The 21,231-nt window shown below is 54.4% G+C and overlaps 1 protein-coding gene across 1 annotated transcript; it reads right to left on the bottom strand.

The window, feature by feature from the left end:
• Positions 1-1,261: 1,261 nt before the first annotated feature.
• Positions 1,262-21,172, bottom strand: AIF1L (allograft inflammatory factor 1 like). Its single transcript, XM_065879302.1, has 6 exons — positions 21,142-21,172; positions 20,901-20,962; positions 9,732-9,798; positions 7,147-7,188; positions 4,703-4,865; positions 1,262-1,349 (listed from the first exon to the last, which is right to left on the bottom strand). Exons 1-6 carry the CDS (start codon positions 21,170-21,172, stop codon positions 1,262-1,264), a joined length of 453 nt encoding a protein of 150 aa, XP_065735374.1.
• Positions 21,173-21,231: the final 59 nt, after the last annotated feature.

Here is a 21,231-nt window from a genome sequence, read left to right as displayed (position 1 = left end):
CCCTGCCCTAGGGCAAGGCACTTAATCCCTGTGGGTCACCACAGTTTTCTCACCTGTGAACTGAGAGGCCTGGCCCAGCTAACCTACAGGGTGAGTCAGGGCTCTAAAACCCTAGTCCATAATAAAAAACACAGGTGACCCCAATCTAATCCCCAAGCTCAAGGTTTTGAGTGATTTGGAAACAGAATAATGAATTAGAGAGACACTGGACATGGCACATGTCAGGACAAAGTGGGGGGACTTAAAGCTTATAATAGGTTGTAAATAAATACCTATTGAATGACGGAGTGAGTGAATGAATGAATGAATGAATGGTGTAAGGAAGGTGTGAAGGCAAATGGGGAAGCAGAGTCAGGTTCCAGGCAGATGGGGATCAGAAAGGCAACCTATTTCTCAGCTCCTGGCTTAACAGTGGTGCTGCCTCTCCTTGCCATGAGCATTTAAGTCCTCATCCTCCTATCCTGTAGCCCTCAACATCCTCCCTAAAAGGTGGGACTAGACTGAGCTGAATCCCCTCCCCCAAGGCCCCTGGACCCCCTCTGCCTCTGAAGCCCCAGCAAAGGTCAGGGGGAGCTGCACCCTTCCTCTGAGCTGCCTGTAAAGGTGTGGCCAGGGGGCAAGGCTAGAGGATTCCTCTGGAACCTTCCTGAAGGGCTCAAATTGCCAAGTCCCTCTCCTTTTCTCCTTCTGTCACCTCACTAAGGATAAGACAAAGTGTGGACTGAGAGGGGACCAGCTGAGGAGATGGGACATTGTGTGGCCACATCCTGGCCCACCCAAGAGCACTGGAACCACAGAGCTGTCCGAGGACACCCTAACGAGGCCCTGCAGCCTTATCCCGACTCCAGGGTCTTCTGAAAGGGGCAGAGGGCCTCACCAGGGCCAGGCCAGGGTACCAGGACTTAGCTCAGTGACCTGGAAGGACAAACAGTACCAGCTTCAAGTGCGGGAATCACAGGCTTCTGGTCTCCCTGTCCTGGCCCTGCCCCCTCTGGTTTTTGGTTTAATGTCAGCCCTTCTGCACAGGGAGGGGAGATGCAGGGAAAAAGAGAAGGAGGCGATCTGGACTCCCCAACCCAGAGCCCCTTTAAGGCAGATAACTTGTGCTATACAAAGAGATCACTGACTCTGCTGACGAAAAAACAAACGCACAACGACCAAACAGAACAAATAAGACACATCGCAATGAGTCGAGAAAGGCAGTGAGATCACGAGGGAGACAGAGGAGTGGGGAGGGCGGGGCAGGTCCAGGCGGGGGTCCTCAGGGCAGGCTGGCAATGTCTCTCTCTGGAGGGGGGCCAACTGGCTTGGGGCTGCTCTCGTTGGCTTTTCCTTCAAACATCATGACTCTGGTTCAGAAACGGAGAAAAGAAAGAAAACACAAAACAGGATTAGGACTCCTTTCCTCGTCCAGGGAAAGATCATCCCAGCCCTCACGTCTGCAGGGTCCTCCACAGAATGCCCTTGCATCCACTCTCCAGCGAGATTTTCCCAGAAGCCCATGCGGCAACTCCACAGAGGGGGCTGCTAGTCCCATTTTACAGAGGAGAAAGCTGAGACACAAAGGGGCAATGAGACTCGTCCGAGTCACACAGGCAGCCCGAGGCAGGACGACACTCACTCGAGACCTCGGACTTCTAGGTCATGCGCCTTCCCCTGAGCACACTGCCTGGAGGAAGCAGAGCTCGGCTGGGCCGTGGCTCCGCTCAAAACCCCTTCAGATCTTCAAAAACCTCCCACTACTCTGACAGTAAAATCTGGGCAGCAGAAGAGGATGGGGGTTCAAAGTATAGCCTCTGGAGGGAAACTGCCTGGATTTGAATCCCAGCCCTACTCCTTCCCAACTGGTGACTCCTGCAAGACACTCAACCCCACCGATGCTCAATGTTTCCAACTGAAAGTGAGGATGTCAAAAGCACTTGCATCCTGGAGCTGTTCCAAGTGACAGTGCCCTTCACCCTCTGTACTCCCTCCCTGGGTGGGCTCCTTCAGTCCCTGGCTTTAAATCCCATCCAAAGTGTGATAGTCGGGCTTCCCTGGTGGCACAGGGGTTAAGAACCTGCCTGCTAATGCAGGGGACATGGGTTCGAGCCCCGGTCCGGGAAGATACCACATGCCGTGGAGCAACTAAGCCTGTGCACCACAACGACTGAGCCTGCTCCCCAGAGCCCGCGAGCCACAACTACCGAGCCAGTGTGACACAACTACTGAAGCCCACACGCCTAGAGCCCGTGCTGTGCAACAAGAGAAGCCACCGCAATGAGAAGCCCGTGCACCGCAATGAAGAGTAGCCCACGCGCAGCAACGAAGACCCGACGCAGCCAATAAATAAATTAATTTAAAAATAAAATTAAAAAAAACAACAACAAAGCGTGATAGTCCACAAACGGCTTACCTCTGAGCTCCAGATCTGCACAGCCAGTTCCCTCCTCAACCCCTCCCCATGCGTGTCTAGGGGCTCTTCCAATTCAATACATCAAAACTGAGCTCAATTCCCACCTTCCCCCCTGCTCTCTTCTCAAAGCAAACAGCACCATCACTCAGTTAACTCAGACCCCAGACCTTATAACCATCAGACTCCTTGTTTTCTTTTAAACCTGGAAACAACCCTTCTAGCTCTACCTCCCAAATCACTCCCAACTCTGACAGCCCCTGCCCACCTCCACTACAGCCTCTCCAGGCTGAGAGCCTCATTTCTGACTTGCACAAGTGCACGGGCCTCCTACCGGCCTGCTTGCTGCCACTCTTGTCCCCAACGCAGTCGGAGGGGGCCTTTTAAAACTCAGTTCCTAGCTTAGAGTACGCCAATGGCATCCCTCCATGGCAGTACAAAATGCTAGATCAACCGTGGCCTACAAAGCCCCACATCACCCGGCCCCTGCCCATCTCTGCAGACTCATCCTTCACTCGCTGCACTCCAGGCACACGGGCCTCTGTGCTATTCCTTGAGCGTAAAAGGGCCTCTGCACTTGCCGCTTCCTCTGCCTGGAATGCTTTCCCCTAGATATTCACATGGCTCATTTCTTCACATCTCCCTCGCGCAGAAGGTCAGATGTCACCTGCTCAATGAGCTCCTCTCTGCCTACTATGCCACCCCTCTCTATTCCTCTCGCCCACTTTATTTTTCTTTGTATTGCACTGTTGCAATCTGGTGTTTTGGTTTGTTTTTGTCTGTCTCTTTCCATTAGAATGTAAGTAATTCATGTGTCCCCAGCACCGAGCATAATTCCTGGCACACAGGTGGTGCTTAATAAATATTTGCTGAATGAATGAATGATACATCTAAGGAGTCACTATGCAGACTGGATGTATCAAATTGGAAGTGCCCAATACATAGTAAATGTCCACTAAATCTTAGGTGTGGCTTTTAATAGCATCACCACTCTTATTGCTACCACCTGGCCTCTCGGGTGCAGCGTGATCTGACCTGGGCGGTTTTCCCACCACACCTCCCGCCCCATCCCTCCCGACAATAAACACTCCAACCGGACCAGCCTGAACCGTGGGCTTACCAGCAGGTCACCCCGCTTCCCCCTATGTAAAATGAGACAGGTATATTTTACCCTGGTACATTTGAAGAAGTTAATCTTACAGATACACACCACTATATATAAAATAGACAAACAGCAAGGATTTACTGTGTAGCACAGGGAACTACATTCAGTAACTTGTAATAAGCTATAATGGAAAAGAATCTGAAAAAAACATGCATATGTATAACTGAATCATTTTGCTATACACCTGAAACTAACACAATATCGTAAATCAACTAGACTTCAATTTTTTTAAGAAAAAGTTAATCTTATCGCATAAAAGCCAAGTGAGTGTCCTTTACAGCTTGAACACATACCATGGGACTCTCCAAGGAATTTCTCTGCTGCTCTCCAGTGGGGAAATACCCGCAAAGTGTGATTTTGGCCACCATACAATAGGTGTTTGCCATCAGCCAGGTACTGGGCTAGACGCTTCATATATATTATCTCATTAACCCTCAGGACAACACTTCATGCAAGATATTTATGACCGGGGCTTCCCTGGTGGCGCAGTGGTTGAGAGTCCGCCTGCCGATGCAGGGGACGCGGGCTCGTGCCCCGGTCCGGGAAGATCCCACATGCCGTGGAGCGGCTGGGCCCGTGAGCCATGGCCGCTGAGCCTGCGCGTCCGGAGCCTGTGCTCCGCAACGGGAGAGGCCACAACAGTAAGAGGCCCGCGTGCCGCAAAAAAAAAGATATTTATGACCATCTCTGTCTTATAGGTGAAGGAAAATAATTTGCCCAAGGTCGTTTCAGTAGCAAGAAATAGCATCAAAATTTGAACGCTACCTCCCTTTGGAGCCGGTTTTTGACTCTGTTATGCTCACAACCCCATGGGGTGGTAGAGTCACTCTACAAACAAGGAAGCTGAGGCTCAGAAGATTTCAGCAGTGCGTTTATCATCATCGTCACCATCACAGTCGGCCACTTACTGAGCACTGATTCTACCAGAGGTTCTGCTACAGGCTCATTTCGCCTGCAAGGTACATATTAATGTGACCATTTGACAAATAAGAAAATCACGTTCATCAAAGTTAAGCATCTTGCCCAGCAGATCACATAGTGAATTACCTCCTGGCCAGGGACTGGCTGGGGCGCCCGAGCCAGGAGCCTCTCCACACACTATGACTTTGCCTCCAGAGGTCCCAGGAGAGGTGGGAGGTACTCACAGCTTGAGGACCGCTGACCGTTTCCCCAGCATCACGTTGACAAAGTCTCGGTAGGAGATGGTGTCGCTGACCCCGCCCGTCACCTCCGAGATCATCTTCTTCATCTCCAGGTGGGTCTTAGGGACCCCAAGCTTCTCCATCATCCTCTTTAAAGACATCAGGTCTGCCGGAGGAAAAGCAGAGCCGTTAAGTGGAGTCAGGGGGCCGGGCTGTGTAGGGAAGCTCCCCTCTGGCACCCCCATGCCCAGAACAAGCCCGGCAGGAGAGTCCATCCCTGGAGACTGCAGTCGACAGCTTTTCTCCTCCAGGGAGAATGAGCCCATCGCATCTTCCCTGCTCTCTGCGGAGGCAGTATGGACTAGTGGTTAGGGACTTGGGCTTCTAAAGTCAGACAGACTTGGGTTGGAACCCAGCTCTGCTATTCTTGGCTGTGGGACCCGGGACAAACTACTTAACCTCTCTGAGCCCCTCCTCCCATCAGTGGTAAAATGGGTTGATGGGATCATCTGGAGTGAGGATGCAGCAGAAACACCTGGCACCCAGCAGGTGCCCAGGAACACAGCCTCTCTTCTTCATTCTGTTGTTCTCTCTGCTGCTGCCTAAGGTTCAGGTGACCGTGAGCCTGCGGCTCCAGCTACCCGGGAAGTCACGGCCCAGTGAGGTGGGGTCAGGGAGTCGGCCTGACCCAGGCATCAGGAGTTACTTTCCAGGGCGCGGTGGCAGCTTCTCCCCACCTGCCACTCCCACCCTGCGGTCCCTGGCTCCACCTCGCTGGAAGGGAGAGGATGCCAAGAACATCCCGCAGAGCAGGAAAACCAACAAAAGAACAAAATTCAAGAAAAACAAGGGAGGCACCAGAGTCACTACAGGAGGACTTGGTGCCTCTGACCTCCTGGCTCCCAAGATCTGAGGCAATTTCCTTCGGATTGTTCCGTGAACAATGGGGCAGGTCAGCAAAGGACAGTGGGAGTGCGGGTGGAGCAAGGGGCCAATTTTAGGGTCAGGGGAGTAGTGGGCAAGCTCACCGGAGAGGCAGGGCTGGCACGACTGGTGCCAGACCCTCAGGTGCCAGGATGTCCAGGACATTTCAAAGAAAGCTGGGCAGTGTTCTACAGGAAGAAGTGAAAGGTCTCCTACACGCTGCTGGCCACACTCTAAATTGGCAAGACCTTTCTGGAAGGCAATTTGGCAAGATGCTTCAAAAGCCTTTGACCCAGAAGGTCTAATTCCTGAGATTTACTCTAAAGAAATAATCAGCAATGTGGATAATGATTCAGGTACAAAGACGTCCTTCACGGGATTATCAATGAGTTAAAACCAGACGTCATTTAAATAGGTGATACTGAGGCATTGGCTGAATAAATTATAGTCTGTCCCCAAATGTAATATCACGCAGCCATTAATTATATTTTTAAAAAATGAATTATATGTCAAAATACTAACAATATATTGTACAAAATTTTAAGAGGAGGTCCTAAAATGGTATTGAACGGTGTTTGTGATTAGAACAAAGAATGGAAGGATATAAACCAAAATCTTTATCACAGTTATTTCTGGGAGGTGGGATTGTGGTGATGTATTTTTGTCTTTGTGCTTTGCTGTGATTTCCAAAACGTTTTATGATGACGATGTATTCATTTGATACATCGTTTTAAGAAAAAAAGGGATAAAAATATTCAAAAAGGAGAAAAATGTGAGAAGACAGAGGAGGGGGAGAAACGCTGGAGGGAGAACCCACTCGGAAACCACAGGCTGGGATCTGGGCCCTGGCTACCACTTAATGACCACATGCCCCAAGCAAGTCCTTTCACTGTTCTGAGCCTCGGTTTCCTCATCCATACAATGGGAACAATTAAACCGACCTTGACCGCGTCATAACACTACTGGTGAAGGTCAAGGTATGGTCGTGAACATAAGTGCCATGGAAAAGGTGTCTGTCACCCCTAGCACCTGGACGGCAGGACACGATAAAGGTCTGCTGGAGGAGAGGACCAATGTCCATGGAAGGCCCTTGTCAACTGCAGGACAGTTTTCAGATGGAAGGACAGGCTTGGGGACAAAGGAAATGCCAGCCCCCTGGGCCAGGGTGGCAACAGCCTGAGCATCTCCAGGCCTGGGCTGGGTGGCACCTCTATCCTGAGTCCGGGGAGCACCTGGGGTGGGAGGCTGGGGTGTGGGCAGGGAGCTGGGGTCGGGGAGGGAAGCAGTGGGGAGAGGAGTTTGGGGGGCAGGGGATCCAGGGTGAAAGGCAGACAAGTTCAAGGCCAGCTTGGCTGGCCTGGCCCATCGGGGAAGCTTCAGTCGGTGCTTGTCACCCTCAAAATATAGCCCCAGGCCGCTCACCCATGCAGGTGAGTCAGTGGGGTTCTCTGGACGCCCACACCCCCTACCCACGGAGCACTCTCCCCCACCCCACCCGCCGGCTCACCCAAGGCCTCACTCACCAATCTCGCCCTCATTGTTCAGGTCAAACTCCATGTACTTCTCTGGAAATCACAGAGCAAAAACTGGCATTAACCGGGAAGCAGGGCTGCCCCCTGCAGGGTCCCAGGGACTCCCTTGAGGGCAGCTGGCTGGGTCCCCAGAGTGCCCACACCATCCTCCTCACCCCACGTCGGGGTCTTGACACAAGTCCCGTCATTCCTCTGGGGAAAACCATTGTCTCTGGGAAAAGGGCTTGCCCACCTGCATCACCTGCTCACAGGCACCATGGAGAAAGGTGCCCGGGGGCCACTCTGACCCTGTACCAAGAAGGGCAGCGGCTTCCCCCCAGGCCCCCAGTGTGGGCTGGCTGCATCCGAGTCGGCTGTAAAGTGACTGGAATAAATCCCCGGCCCTGGAGATGCAGATCTGCAGGATTTGGGAGGCAGAAATTGGTGTGTTTTCAGAGTATCTCAGGTGATTCAGATGGGCCGCTAGGTGTGAGAACCCCCAATTTAAGAAGTCCCTGTAGTTCTGAACTTTTGGTGGCGGGGGGGCGGTCATGGCTGCCACTGAGAATCTGATGCTCTCTCCGGAGAAATGCCCGCAGACCTGCCCTTGACTACAAAGTGGCACATACAGTGCCCGGGGCGCAGAGACCCTCCCCGCAAACCTCACCTACAGACTTGGAGTTAAACCTCCCTGATCAAGGGGCCAGAGCAACGAGCTTGGTGTCTCCTGACCAGGCAGTGGGTGCAAACAAGTCGTGTGGCCCTGAGTAGCCACAGGGTCTATTCTGCACCAGCAGCCAGCACGAGAAAGCCAAGGTCCTGCCAGTGACCCTTGAGCCCGGGCTTGCCGCCCCTCTGCCTGGCATGTTCCTCCCGGGCATTCTCAGGGCCCCTCCTCACGCCTTCAGGGGCCCCAAGCCTTTTTAACTGGGCACGGTCAGTGCCCCCTGCAAAGCACCTGCTACCATGACACACTTTCTACCTCCTTGCTCTCTCTTCACCACCCCTCCCCCACTAGGACACCGGCTCCTTTGGCCAGGGGCCGTCTTGTGTGTTCTCCATTGTGTACCCAGGCCCCAAATGGCCTGGTGCCTAGTACGGCTCATTTGAAGATCAAATGAGTGAATGATTTGAAACCTCCGTAGTCCCTTGGCTTCCAAGGTAACCTCCTGTGGTCCCAGGATGGACCCTTATCCTACAGCCCAATGAAGACAAGGAGAATGGTCGTTAGACCCCTGGGACCTCTCCCTCCTCTCAGAGCCACCTCTGAAGAGTGACCCTATTGGTATCCAGGGAGAAGGGAATGGACTGGCTGCTCCTGCTTTGCACTGGGAGGGGGAGGGGCAGAGGGATGGGGCAGGGGAACCAGCCAGGGGCGGGCGTGTCTTCGTTCTAGTTCTTTTTTCTTTTCTTTTCTTCTCTTCTCTTTCTTTTCTTTCTTTCTCTTTCTTTCTTTCTTCCTTCCTTCCTTTCTTTCTTTCTTCCTTCCTTCCTTTCTTTCTTCTAGTTCTTTTCTTTCCTTCCGTCTTTCTGTCTTTCCCTCTCTTTCTCTCTCTTTCTTTCTTTCTCTTCCTTCCTTCCCATGTAAAAAGCACCATTGTGTAACAGTCACAAGCAGGGGCTTTGGAGTGAAACCAATATGGGTATAAGCCCCAACTCTGCCATAGGTGAGCTGTGTGACCCCAGGCAGATGACCCCACCTCTCTGAGCCTGAGTTTCTTCATCTGTAAACTAAAGCTCCCACCATCTCCCTCCTGGCTGGATTGGGATGAGGCAGGAAGATCGCAACCCTGAACACAAGGTCACGCTCAGCAAATGCTTAGCCACTGGTGTCCTGCCTAAGGATGGCTACGTTATAAGCGGTCTGAGGAGCACTGGCAGGTTCCTTGCCCTGGTGCAGGGAGGGTGTCCACGTTGCCAAGACTCTGGGGGCGGGGAGGGGGGACGCAGCCTGGAGGATGTTCACGTGGTCCCCCAGCGCGCCCAGGGCCCCCGCAGCGCGAGTGCATCTCCCGGACAGGAAAGGTGGGTCTGTCCCACTCCTTATGTGCACAGCTCCTCTCCTTTCGAGCCGCTGGCTGAGGACCAAGCGCCAGGGCCCGGAACAGAAGGACCTTTATGCCGCCCCCTCCCCGCGCGGACTCCCGGGCCCTGTTTTCTTTTCATCCTGTACTGCCGAGATTCAATGGGCAGAAACTCTGCCCCCTGCCCCACTGTGGTGACACAAACGTCCATTCTCCGCAGGGGCTCCCAAGATGCTCCACCGCGCAGGGGGAGAGACAAGGGCTGCTACAAAGAGCTGATTGTGTGCTGGGGCCCCGGGAGCGAGCAGGGCCTGGGCAGGGGCGGGCAGGAGCCAACCTGAGCCCTGCTGGGCAGCAGAAGGGAGGGAAGGGCAGGGCAGGCCGGGGCCCGCAGGCGAGGGACGAGCGGCCTGTGCCCCCAGGCTGGGCGTCCCGTCTCACAGCCCGTCGGGAAGAGGGGTATTGTGGATGCAACACGGGTGCAGCCTGGCCCTGCGGGTGAGGATTTGTATAAGGGGGTGTAGGGGCCCACCCAGCTCTCCTGTGGGGGGTGGGCAGCCAGCCCCAGCTCACCTTTAAAGGCTGCAAGTTTTTCCGGCAGGTTCTCTTCATCACTGTACTTCTGGTCACAGAGGAACTCCTACAGAGGAGAGAGGACAGCACTGAGCAAGGGGTCAGCAGGCAGAACTCACCAACACACAGGCCCCGCCAGGTGGCTGGGCTTGGCCGCGCAGGGCCGTGGTAGTCCTGGCCTCCTGTCAACCCCCAGAGGCAACCAAAGACACGTGGCTTGGCCCTGGCATTAACTTCTTAGGTATGTGACCCTGAACAAACTGATCCCTCTTTGAATCTCTATTGCTTTATCTGCCAAATGGGTATAACTATCATAGCGTCTTCTTGCATGAGAATCCAAGGAGAGCGTATATAGGACTCTTAGCAGCTCAGTGAACAGCAACTGCTATATCATTATTATTAGTCTCTCTCTAGTCAGAAAATAACTGTCCACTGCTTGAGAGGTCACTTACCCGCTCACCTGCGTCCTCACCTGTAAAACAGGGCCCACCTTCCCCTCAGATGCTTGGAGAGACTCAAACGAGTCTTTTCAGAACCAGATGGAGTTGGGAGGAGATGGGAAGGGACTAACAACAGCCCCCAGAATGAAGCACTAACCCACATGGTCGCTCCGGATCTCTCAGTGGGCCCAAGAGGTGGCAACTATTATTACTCCCATTTTACAGATGAGGAAACTGAGGTTCACAGAGCCAGAACTTCAAGTCAGCTCTGTCTGACTTTAGAGCCTGCATCTATCTTTTACCCTGACACTTAAAGATGGGCAGTGAGCAGGTATGCATCCGGCTTTAAAACAAAAAACTAACAATTAGCACTTGCGAGGCTGGGCGCAGTGGCCAGGTATCTTACTTGCCTTGTTGCTAATCTTTAAGCGTCCCTAGAACCTGCATGCAGATGAGGAAACAGAGGGTGTGTTCCCATCCTGGCACCAGAGTCCACAAATCCCCTCTACTTCCCTGGACCTTGCTTTCCTCATTGAGTCAACTGGACATGGCTGTGAGTCCTTCATTCCTTCAACAGTTTTTGAGGAACCACACACTGCTCTATTCTAGGCATCCAGGGAACAGGTGAGACCAAGGTGAATAAGACAAGGTCCTTATCCTAAAGGATAATTTTAGGATAAATTTAAATTTTATCCTAAAATTACAGGAAGTCCCTGTTTAAAATGATGTTAGGGACTTCCCTGGCGGTCCAGTGGTTAAGGCTTCACACTTCCACTGCAGGGGACACGGGTTCGTTCCCTGGTCGGGGAACTAAGATCCTGCATGCCACGTGGCACGGTCAAAAAATAAATAAATAAAATAAAATAAAACAAAACAAAATGATGTTAAATGTTATCGAGGTCTAACTAATACACCGTTTGAAGGACCCTTCTGCCCCTCCCTAATCCAATTTCTTTTCCTTCCCAGAGGTAATCAGTATGCTGAACTTGGGGTTTCTACCATTCTCTTGAATGTTTTTCCTACTATGACTAGGCCAACCAAAGACATCTTATAAGTTCATTTTGAGGGGTTTAAAAAAATTCTAATTCTAAATTTTGGAACATTCCATACAAATATATACTTGTAGTTCAACAAATGATCTTTTAAATGAAAAAAAATTTATCTGGGTCAGTCACTCAATATGTTTCTAAATTCCTGCCGTCATTTCCCACTAAATGATGACCAAGTCTGTACTTATACATCTCCTAGGACAGGGAACTCACTACCTCTCCAGTCACTGTAAATGGAATGTAGAATGGGACAATGACAAGAACCTAAGTGAGGATAACGCCCTCTGGGTCTGGATCCTCAGCCCCCTCCTTACTAGCTGTCAAATGGGCTCACGGGTACCCACCTCCTCAGGCACCTACCCCTCAATCGAGACAACCCACTGCGGGCAGTTAGCACCTGGCTCGAGCGTCCGTGCTCAGTAAACAGTAGGTACGATTCCGTGTAGGGCAGAATCTGATCCCTTCCAGGGTTCAAGTTCCTCCACACTAACTCAGCACCCTTTGACTGAGTAGAAGGAACCCCCCGCCAATGTGGCTTCCCTCGCTGGGTCAGGGGGCCTCTGATAGCCCCCTTGCTTTTGGCAGGCACTATGTTATCCCATTCAATCCTCACAGCCACTGTTATTTGATTTTACAGGTGAGAACAGGAGGACCAGAGAGCTAATAACATGTCCAGGGTCCCCAGGCCCTGGGGAAGCTCAGGGTTCGTTTGGAACCTGTGTCCATCAGACTCCAGGGCCCATGGGGTCCAGCTGGCTCGGCCACAGCCTCACTCAGAGCCTCATTACCGTGTGCCATGCACAGCCCTGCCTGCACTTAGCTCCACGGAGCTGGAACCTTCCCCTGCAGCCTGGAAGGCTGCCCTCCTGTCGGCTGGCTCTGTCTGTCCTTCCCTTCCTCTTGGCTTCCTCTCGTAGGTCTTCTCCACTGAGGCCCCCACCCCCATTCCCTGACCAAAAGTAGGGCAATTAACTCTTGTCTGTGACCCTGAGCAACCCAGGCACCTCCTGGGGTCACAGATCCCATATCTGTCCAACGGAGGTACAAATTGGCCAATGGTTCCCAGACTCTGGGGTAAAGCAGAAAGAAACATTTCCAAAAAAAACACAAAAGCGTGGGGGAAGGTGCTAATATTGGGCTCTCAAGATTTTATTTTGCCAAGTAAAGACTTTAAATGATGACCATGGACTGTTGCCACGAGTTCAGAAAAGGATATTTCGTAAAAGTAGGAACTTCACAATCTCCGAATTTTTAAGTGGAACCCATTTAGCCTACGTTCAACTCACCACATTGTCCCTATGTTCCCTTCACTTCACCACATTAGGAACTGGAAAGCCTTCCTGGGGAGGCACAAGAACCCAGGTAAGGCTCAACATCTGGGAACCTCTGGGGAAAGACCTGGGGGTCCTCCAAATTCCCAGGCTCTGGTTGACCCGAAATCCCGCACCAGCCTGGAGCCTGTCTGCAATATACACTGATCACCTCTAGGGATCCAGACAGATTGGGTTCGAGGGGTAGGACATGGTCCTGGGTCTCGGAGACAAATGAGACACAGACAGAGACAGACAAGAGCTCAGCCTAAGCCACAGGGTGCTTGATAGCCACACCCCTCCCTAGACCTGACCCCAGGACCATGCTCTCGGCAGCCCCGGGGCTTCCAGGATTATTGTCTTTTCGCTGATGAAGCCGGTTTTCTCCTTAGCACCAATCACCATCTAACATGGTATTTCATTTTTGTCCCCAACTCCCCACCCCTCTCCACCAGAGTGGGTGCCTCAGCCACCCTGACCTCCCTTCTATGCCTCTCCCACGCCAGGCGTGCTCCCACCATGGGACCTTTGCTCCAGCTGTGTGCCCTGCCTGGAGCGCACATATCTGCATGTCACCTCCTTCAAGTCTTTACTCAACTGTCACCATCTCAATGAGGCCAACCCCATCCACTCTGTCCACTGGAGTCCCCTCCTCCACTTCCAATCCACCTTAAGATAACACCTTTTATACCATGATGAGTCATCTCCTAACACGATTTACAGTGTCATTGCTTATTAAGGGTGTTGTCCATTACCTGTCTCCCCCTGCTGGGTTCTACATAGTAGGTGCTCAATAAATATTTGCAGGAAGGGTCAATGAATTGAGACTCAGAAAGGATGAACAACTTGCTCATCAAGGAAGCACAGCTCACAGGTGGCTGAGCTGGGATTAAGCTCCACTGCAGAGGCTGCTTGGGTTCCCTCCCTGCAGAGAGCTGGGGAGTAGAAGTGACCCAAGGAAGTGGGTGTTGGAAGGATGCTGAGAGGAGGCAGGTCCTCGGTCACAGGACACATGCAGGAGGATGTGTTTACTGTCTCTGCCCCACGGATGCCTAGCACCCAGCAGTGCCCAGCGTACAGTAGGTGCTCAATAAACATTACTGAATGAATGGAGAAGACTGCCGTTCAGCCCAGAATGACTTTCTCCACTCTCAGCCCTGCAATGGAAAGGCAGCTTTGCAAATGCATGTGTGTGTGTGTGTGTATGACAGAGGCTGGAGAGGCCTCAGAGATTGGAAACACACATTTCCTTAGAGCCAACAGTGACAAATGCTTGAGCCACAGAGTGACCGGGGGTGGGAGAAGCAGCTGACTCGTTCACGTGTGGGTGGGCAGCCCTTGCTGACCCAGGGCTTGGGGCAGCTGTGTGGACCAGGGGGCCGGGGAGGCAGGAAGGCGGGTGGCAGGCACAGGAGCTCCACTGGCTGGGCTGCCAGCTCCCACCCCACCACCCAGCTTTGGATTCCTGGTTCCTGCTCATGCGCCGCCCACAGCTTCCTCCCTCCAGGGGTCCTCCCCCCATATCCTAGCTCAGCCTCAGGGCACAGCCACGCCCACTGGGCGGATCCCTTGTACCCGCCCCGCCCTGCCCTAACTCTGGGCCCCCAGGCAGAGGAGATGGAGCTAGAAGTCACTCCAGATGTTTGGAAGAAAAACAAAAAGAGGGCCAACTGGAGCCAGAATGCCTAGGTCTGAGCACACTTAGTGCTGTGTGAAAATGACTTCATGTACCTGTGCCTCAGTATCCTCGTCTGTAGGAAAGATAAAAGTGTTAACCACACAGGCTCGTCCTGAGAATTACCATATGTAAGCAAACATACCCAGAGTGCTTAACACAGGGCCCGGCACTTAGTAAGTGTTAAATAAATGTGAGCCATTTGTTATTATTATCGGCTAACATTTATATACATTCAGTCCACTTACAACCCACAGCTCATCATCCAGACCATCACTGACTATTAAATAGATTAGGAAGGAAACCCCTGCCCTAACTTAGGCTGGTTATGGTTGCTCTTCCTCCTTTTTTGGGTATTCCCATTTGACAGATGGGACAACTGAGGCCCAGAGAGGTCGCTCAACTTACTAAAGATCGCAACGTTTTCACAATTCAAGGTCTATCTCCCTTCACCATCCCAGCTCCCTCCCTGCCCCAAACAAGGCCTGGCCACAGGTTTCTGGGCAAAGAAAGTCAATACTGGGAGTTACCTTTCCTCTTGGGCAGAAAGATGTTATTCCAGAGGCCAGGGAACCACTTTATAGCCCTCTAGGGGCATGGGGGTGTGTGTAGATGGTTTATTCTAGCCCCTCTCCCACTCCAACCCACCGTCCCAAAAGACAAGTTTTTCAGGCTGTAGAAGCTGCTGTCAGGGCCTCCAGGTATGAGGGATGCAGGGGTCCCCTGGGCTCTGAGAGTCGCAAGTCTAGAGGCCTTGGTGGCCTGGTCAGTCCCTGGCAAAGAACCAGGAAATGCAAGCAGGGAGGAGCCTGGGGTTGAAAACAGGAAGCTCTGAACCAGGCAGTCGCTTCTCAAGCCAGTGTCCACAGGCCAGGCCCAGGGAGGTGGCACAGCTGTTCCAACATCCACCCAGTCACAGGACCCAGAAGGGACTCCTCAGAGCATCCGGCTTGTTCTCTTTGTTCAACAGCTGGGGAAACTGAAGCCCAGAGGGCAAGGTCTTGATTAAACCATCCTTCCTCTAGGCAAGTACAGGGCGTGCAAGGCAGAGGGACAGGGCAGGGAGGTTGACTCGGGCTGCCAGGGTTCAAGTCCCAGCTCCAGCACTTACTAGCTCTGCGGCCCTGGGCAACTTGCCTTACCACTCTGGGCCTTAGTTTCCTCATCTGCAAAATGGAATCATAAAGATAGAACCTCCTCACTGGGTTGGTGTAAAGGTTAAATGAGTGAACTGCATAGAAAGAGCCTGGCTTCTAGTACACTTACTAACGGTTAGCGATTATCATTGTGTGTTTGGATCGCCCAAACTCAAGCCACACCGAGAGACAACTCTTGGGGAAGGGCAGAGAAGAGACCCACCCACAACTTTCTTTGTCCCCTACTGTGCCACGAAGTCCTCCTGGTGAGTCATGACCCTCTGGTCATTCCTCCTCGAGGACAAACTTTGCTTTGTCCTTGGATACCTATGGCTGAACTGGTCGTGACTGGCCATCCACGGAGGACAGAGTGCACCCATCTCAGCCCCGAGGGACGGTGCCTGCAGCTGCACGGGCTCACTGCTGCCTCTCTTGGTCATCTGCAACCTCCGACGCACATTAGAGACTCCCCCCACCCCCAGAGAGCCCCGTCCAAGTGCTCATGACCAGGAGGGGCTATTTCCCCAACCAGCAGAGGTTGGCAGCCCCTGCTGTGTCCTGGCCTCCAGACCTTTGCCACCTGCCTGCACCCCCCCAACGCCCACCCTGACTTAACTCTCTTTCTGGGCTGGTACCTCTAGCACCTGCTCCTGGCCCTCCGGGCTTGCCTTTATGAATTAGCCACAGCAGAATTTTAGGGCCGGCAGACAAGCACCATCTCGGAGGCCATCCAAGGGGCTGGTGGCTGAAGCCTCGGGAGAAAACCCCAAGGACAGGCAGCACGATGCCTGGCCGTGTGGCCTCTGATGCAGCCCACAGGCTCTTAAAGGGCCAGGGCCAGGCCATAGACGCCCGGCCTGGTGCCTGGCGTGTAGCAGGAGTCTGTAACGTGCACCCACGAGGACAGCAGGCTCACATTCCCCACGGCAGCTCTGGGGCCTCATCCGGACGCTGTGCCCTCGCCAATAGATGGGGCAGCTGGAGAAAAACACCCCCACTGACTACACAAATGAAGCAGACCCTGCAGAAATTCCATCTCCAGCTTCCTGCGACATGGCCACACCGAGGTCGAGACTGGTTGGACCTGCGGGGACACTGAATCCTCAGAGGCTCACGTGGCTCCTTATCACCATCTCCCTTATAATATATTAAGGAAGAGCAAGAGAGACGGGTGCCCGGCGATGCCAGCTGGGCACATTCACCTGGGCAGGGACAGGGTGGCACTGCCAGTACACAGGAAAAGAGACACACCTGTGTAGTGCCTGGGTCAGGTCTCAGAGGTCCCCCACTGGTGGGGGAGGGGCTGGGGACAAGCCTCACCCCAGGTAGAGATATCCAGCCTGCCATACCCAGTTGTTCCCAGCACAGGTGCCACGTGGGTTCTGAAATAACCATCAGGCACCGAAATGCTACAGGGAATGCTGAGTGCCCTTCATTCGACCCAGGACGGCTGAGAGGGCAGGACAGTAGCCAGAGATCCTTATCCACATAAGCAAGAGAGGCCTGTGTCACAGCGAGGCCACGGCCACCTGGTGGACAGAGGCCAGGGCGGGCCAGGGGCAGCGTCCGGAGACAGAATCCCGGCTGTGTCACTTCCTGGCTGGGTGACTTCACCTGGCTGAGCCTCTGTTTCCTCATCTGTAAAATGGGAGGCTTAGTAATCCTTGTCTCATGGGGATGTTTACAGACTCTCGCTGGGCATCTATCTAATCAAGTGTTCCATTGAGAGGAGTCAGTGAGATGATTTATGTCAAGCGCCAGGTCCGGAGCAAAGGCACCACTCATGCTATTTTGTTAAAGATCCTGGCCTCTGGCCGGTGCAAAGCCACGGCTCTCGCCATCCTCCAGTGTCTTCCTGCTCCATTCCAAGGCTAAGGGCACCCTGGGCACCCACCCAGCCCCACAGCTTCCCTCTGTCCCTGTGGGAAGCTGGAGGGAACTTGTCCCGTTGCCATATAAGGCCGGCCCCGGCTGGCCCAGGGTCACCTGCCATGCCCTCGGGCGCGGGGAATGTCAGCTATGTGGGGGCAGTAGGAGACGCGCGCTGGTCCTGCCCGCTCCAGTGGTGCAGAGCACGCGCGAGCACGTACACGCGCGCGCACACACGTACAGCCCGGAGGTGGGGCGGGCACATACAGAGGAGCCCCAATCAAGGCCAGAAATGGAGAGAAGAGGCTGGGTTCAAGTGTGGCCGTTTAAACCCAGGCAATTTACTCAGGCCCTCTGACGTCTCCTGCAAAATGGGAACAGACACTCGCAGGGTTGGAGTGCGGCACATCCGACGAGATAATGTCTGAAGCACGCCTGGCGCTCTGCCCGGCACACGCCAAGGGCTCAGAAAATGAGGGCAAAATCTAGAGTGAAACCCCAAAAAGGTGCATTTTCATACAGTTCCACCAGGACCTTTAGGTCCACCCAAGTCCCCTTCTATTTTGACTCCTGAATCCCTTATAAGCACAATAGCCAAGACTGAGCTACCCCGCTGCCCTCTGGAAGTTGGCCCATCCCAGCGGGGAGAAAGGCCCCAGAGGAACTGTTGGCCCAGAGAAGCCTCCAGAGCTCATAGCCAGGCTGGGCTCTGCCCCAGGCAGCAGCCACAGCAGTGCCCAAGCACATACAGCGAGTTACAAAGCCCCATCCTTCACGCCTTCTGGCTTCCACGGGACCACTGGGGCAGCTGTTCAGCCCAGCCCCCCAGAAGCCCCCCTCCAGTGGGGCAGTGAAGCTGCACCCCAAAGACAGGCAATCTGGACTGCCAATGCGGTTCCCTCCAGAATCCATCCACCCAAGGGAACTTCCACCATGGCCATGGCCGTGGGTAAAACCGACTCAGACCCTCAAACACAGCGACTCCCTGAAGTGTCTGCAAGGAGCTTCAGCCTGTTCATCTCCTCCGATTGTTGTAGGGACTTAGAGCAGAGCAGGGGTCTCTGCTCCCATTTCAGACAGGGGAAGATAAGATTCTGCCAGACAAAGGGGTCTGGTCCAGGCTGAGCAGCCAGTCTACCTCAGACCTTGCCCCTGGGTTTCCACTCCCACCCTTTTAAGTCCCAAACAAACCAATGATAGCAATCAAGACAGCAGCCAGCTCTCCTGTGTGCTTTACATAGATTATCTCTGTTGCAAAATCACAACAAACCTACTACCGTCATCTCAAGTGACTTGCCCAAGGTCACAGAGCCAGTGAACAGCCCCCTCTGCCCATGACTCTAAACCATGGTGGGGCCACCCTGACCTGCTGTGGTGGGAAGCAGCTCAAGCTTCTGGTCTGAGCCTCATTCCTCCGGAAGCCCAGAGCCTGGGTCCCAGCAACCTGACCGTAGCCCGGGCTCACACGGTGGATCTCAGAGTAGCATCCAGTCAGGGAAAGGACGCTAGGCTGGAAGCTCTGCCATTGGCTTCGGTGTGGCCTTGGCCAGCTGCTTGCCCTCTCTGGGCGTTGGGGTCCTGAGGTGGTTGGACACAGCCCCCTCTTGTTCACCTTCCCCAATCTCAGCGCTGTCCAGACCAGCCCCAGAGAGCCACAGCCCCTCCCCTTTCTGAGCCAAGCCAGTACACCTCCCAAAATAGCCCTGTGGCCTCACCTCCACACCCCACCTAATCCCCCCATCCCCCCAAGGGCAGGGCTGGCATGGAAAGTCCCACACACTCTCAGCTCCTCTGGTCTGTCCAACTACAATCCCCTCTCCCCCATCTCCAGCTGTCTGTGGCTCGGGGTCCTCTGGCTGTGGGTGGATTCAACTGGCTTGGAACCCAGCCTGCTGAGTGGCCCAGGGGGCTGTATGAGGTCAGGGTTCCAGGCTCCTGTCCAGAGGGCCAAAGCAGCCAAGACCAAGGCTGAGCTGACCGCAGAGTGAACTGGGGGGGAGCCCAGCAGCCTGGACCCCCGAGAGCCCCAACCAGACGCCCAGGCTCCCTTTCAGCTGTGCTCAAGATGGCACTAAGAGGCCAGATGAGGATGGCGATAAGGAGGCCAGAGTTTACCTGGAGGGACCCTGGGGTCCCCAGAACCCTCCATGGGATTCCTACGGCCAGTGGAATGAAACCAGGCAGGCTGCCTAGCTCTAGGCAGTCCAAGGAAATCAAGGAGCAAATAAAGACTGCAAGCCCCTGTCGAGAGTTATACTACAACCGTGCTGCCGCCCGTGGACCCACCTCCACATGGACTCCACCAGGACCCTGCTGACCCTCACCAGCTTTCCACTTTGGGACTCTGAGCTGGGTGTCCAGTGGCCCGGGGGAGCCTGCAGGGGAAATGTCCAGCCTTGTTTCAGTGGGCATGATTCTGCAATCAGTTAGAAGGAAACCTGGAGACATCCTCCTCAAGAAGTAATCCTAGTACCATCCATGGAGGTCTTCTCTTGTGCTAGATGCTGGACCAATCACGTAACATGCCTTCCCTCGTGGAGCCCTTACGGAGACCCTGCGATGAGGGTCTCTGTGATGAGAGGTCCTCGCTGGGGACCACAGAGCTGGTACATAATGGAGACCAGATCCGAGCCCCAGTCTTGCTGTGCTGCGTTTGAGTTTCGGCCAGTCCAGGCAGAGGCCCTAACAGTTTTCCTTATCTTCTAGAATTTAAATGGTGGTTTTTTGTTTGTTTGTTTGTGGTATGCGGGCCTCTCACTGTTGTGGCCTCTCCCGTTGCGGAGCACAGGCTCCGGACGCGCAGGCTCAGCGGCCATGGCTCACGGGCCCAGCCGCTCCGCGGCATGTGGGATCCTCCCGGACCGGGCACGAACCCGCGTGCCCTGCATCGGCAGGCGGACTCTCAACCACCGCGCCACCAGGGGAGCCCATTTAAATGGTGTTTAAGCAAAGGTCTAAAACGTCCCATTGTGTGCCTGGCAACAGCCGGAAGGATTTCTTTTTAGAAATCCACTAGGATCAGGATGAAAAGCACCAAGTCTCTAAGGTAACCTTTCCTAAAAGCCTGAGTGAGAAGGAGTTTTGTGTGTGTGTGTGTGTGTGTGTGTGTGTGTGTGTGTGTGTTGGGGGGTGGGGAGAGGCAGGAGGCCAACCTTTTTTTGGGTGGAGAGAGCACTGGCCTGTGAGTCTGGAGCCCAGGGTTCTAACTGCAGCCTGACCCAGACTTGCTGTGCCATCTAGGGGCAGCCACCTCACCTCTCTGAGCCTCTCTTCCGTCCCTCGCTGTAAAACTGGGAATTACTCGAGACATCAGGGGTCCCTTCCAGCGCCAAGTCCCTGCAGCTGGTCCCAGGCTGGCTCCTGGGGAGCCCGGGGCCGGTGGGCCGGGCTGGCATCAGAGCTCCCGGGAGGGCCCTACCTCCCTAGTCTTTGAGTAACAACTTGCAACCCGAGACCAGAGGGCGGTGGACGGGGTGGAGGGGGACCTACCTGGAGGCACAGGGAGGGGGCTGGAGGAAAGAAATCGGGGGAAGCCCGGGTGAAGGAGAGGAAGGGGGGTCGATTTTGCGGCAGGCACAGCCGCGCAGACGGAGGTGGGACCCGCGGAGCGCTGGGAGCTTTAGGGCCGACTCGCCAGCTGCCCTCGGAGGCGGCGGGGCTGGAAAAGCGAAGGCGGCGGCGCGCGCTTACCCGGTTGATCTCGGCCAGCCTCCTCTCCTGCCGGGCTTTGAGCAAACCGAACGCTTTCCCTCCTGGAGGAGACAAAGAGGCGGCCGGGGAAGCGGGGGTCTCCCCGGGCCGCGCGCCCTCGGCTCGCGCCCGCTTCCCGCGCGCGGCAGACCCCACCGACCGCCCCGTGCGCACAGGTGGCGGGCGGGGGACGCCGGGTGTGGGCAGGGGCGCGGGACAGCGTGGGGACAGCGGCGCCTACCTTGGAACCTGTTGCTGAGCGCGACCGACATGGTGAGCACCGGGCTTCCGCCGGCTCGGGGCTTCGCGACCGCGGCGAGGACGAGGAGGA

This window comes from Phocoena phocoena, chromosome 6 (assembly GCF_963924675.1).
Source record: "Phocoena phocoena chromosome 6, mPhoPho1.1, whole genome shotgun sequence".
Taxonomy (NCBI): Eukaryota; Metazoa; Chordata; class Mammalia; order Artiodactyla; family Phocoenidae; genus Phocoena; species Phocoena phocoena.
This window is presented reverse-complemented; position numbering and strand designations above follow the sequence as displayed.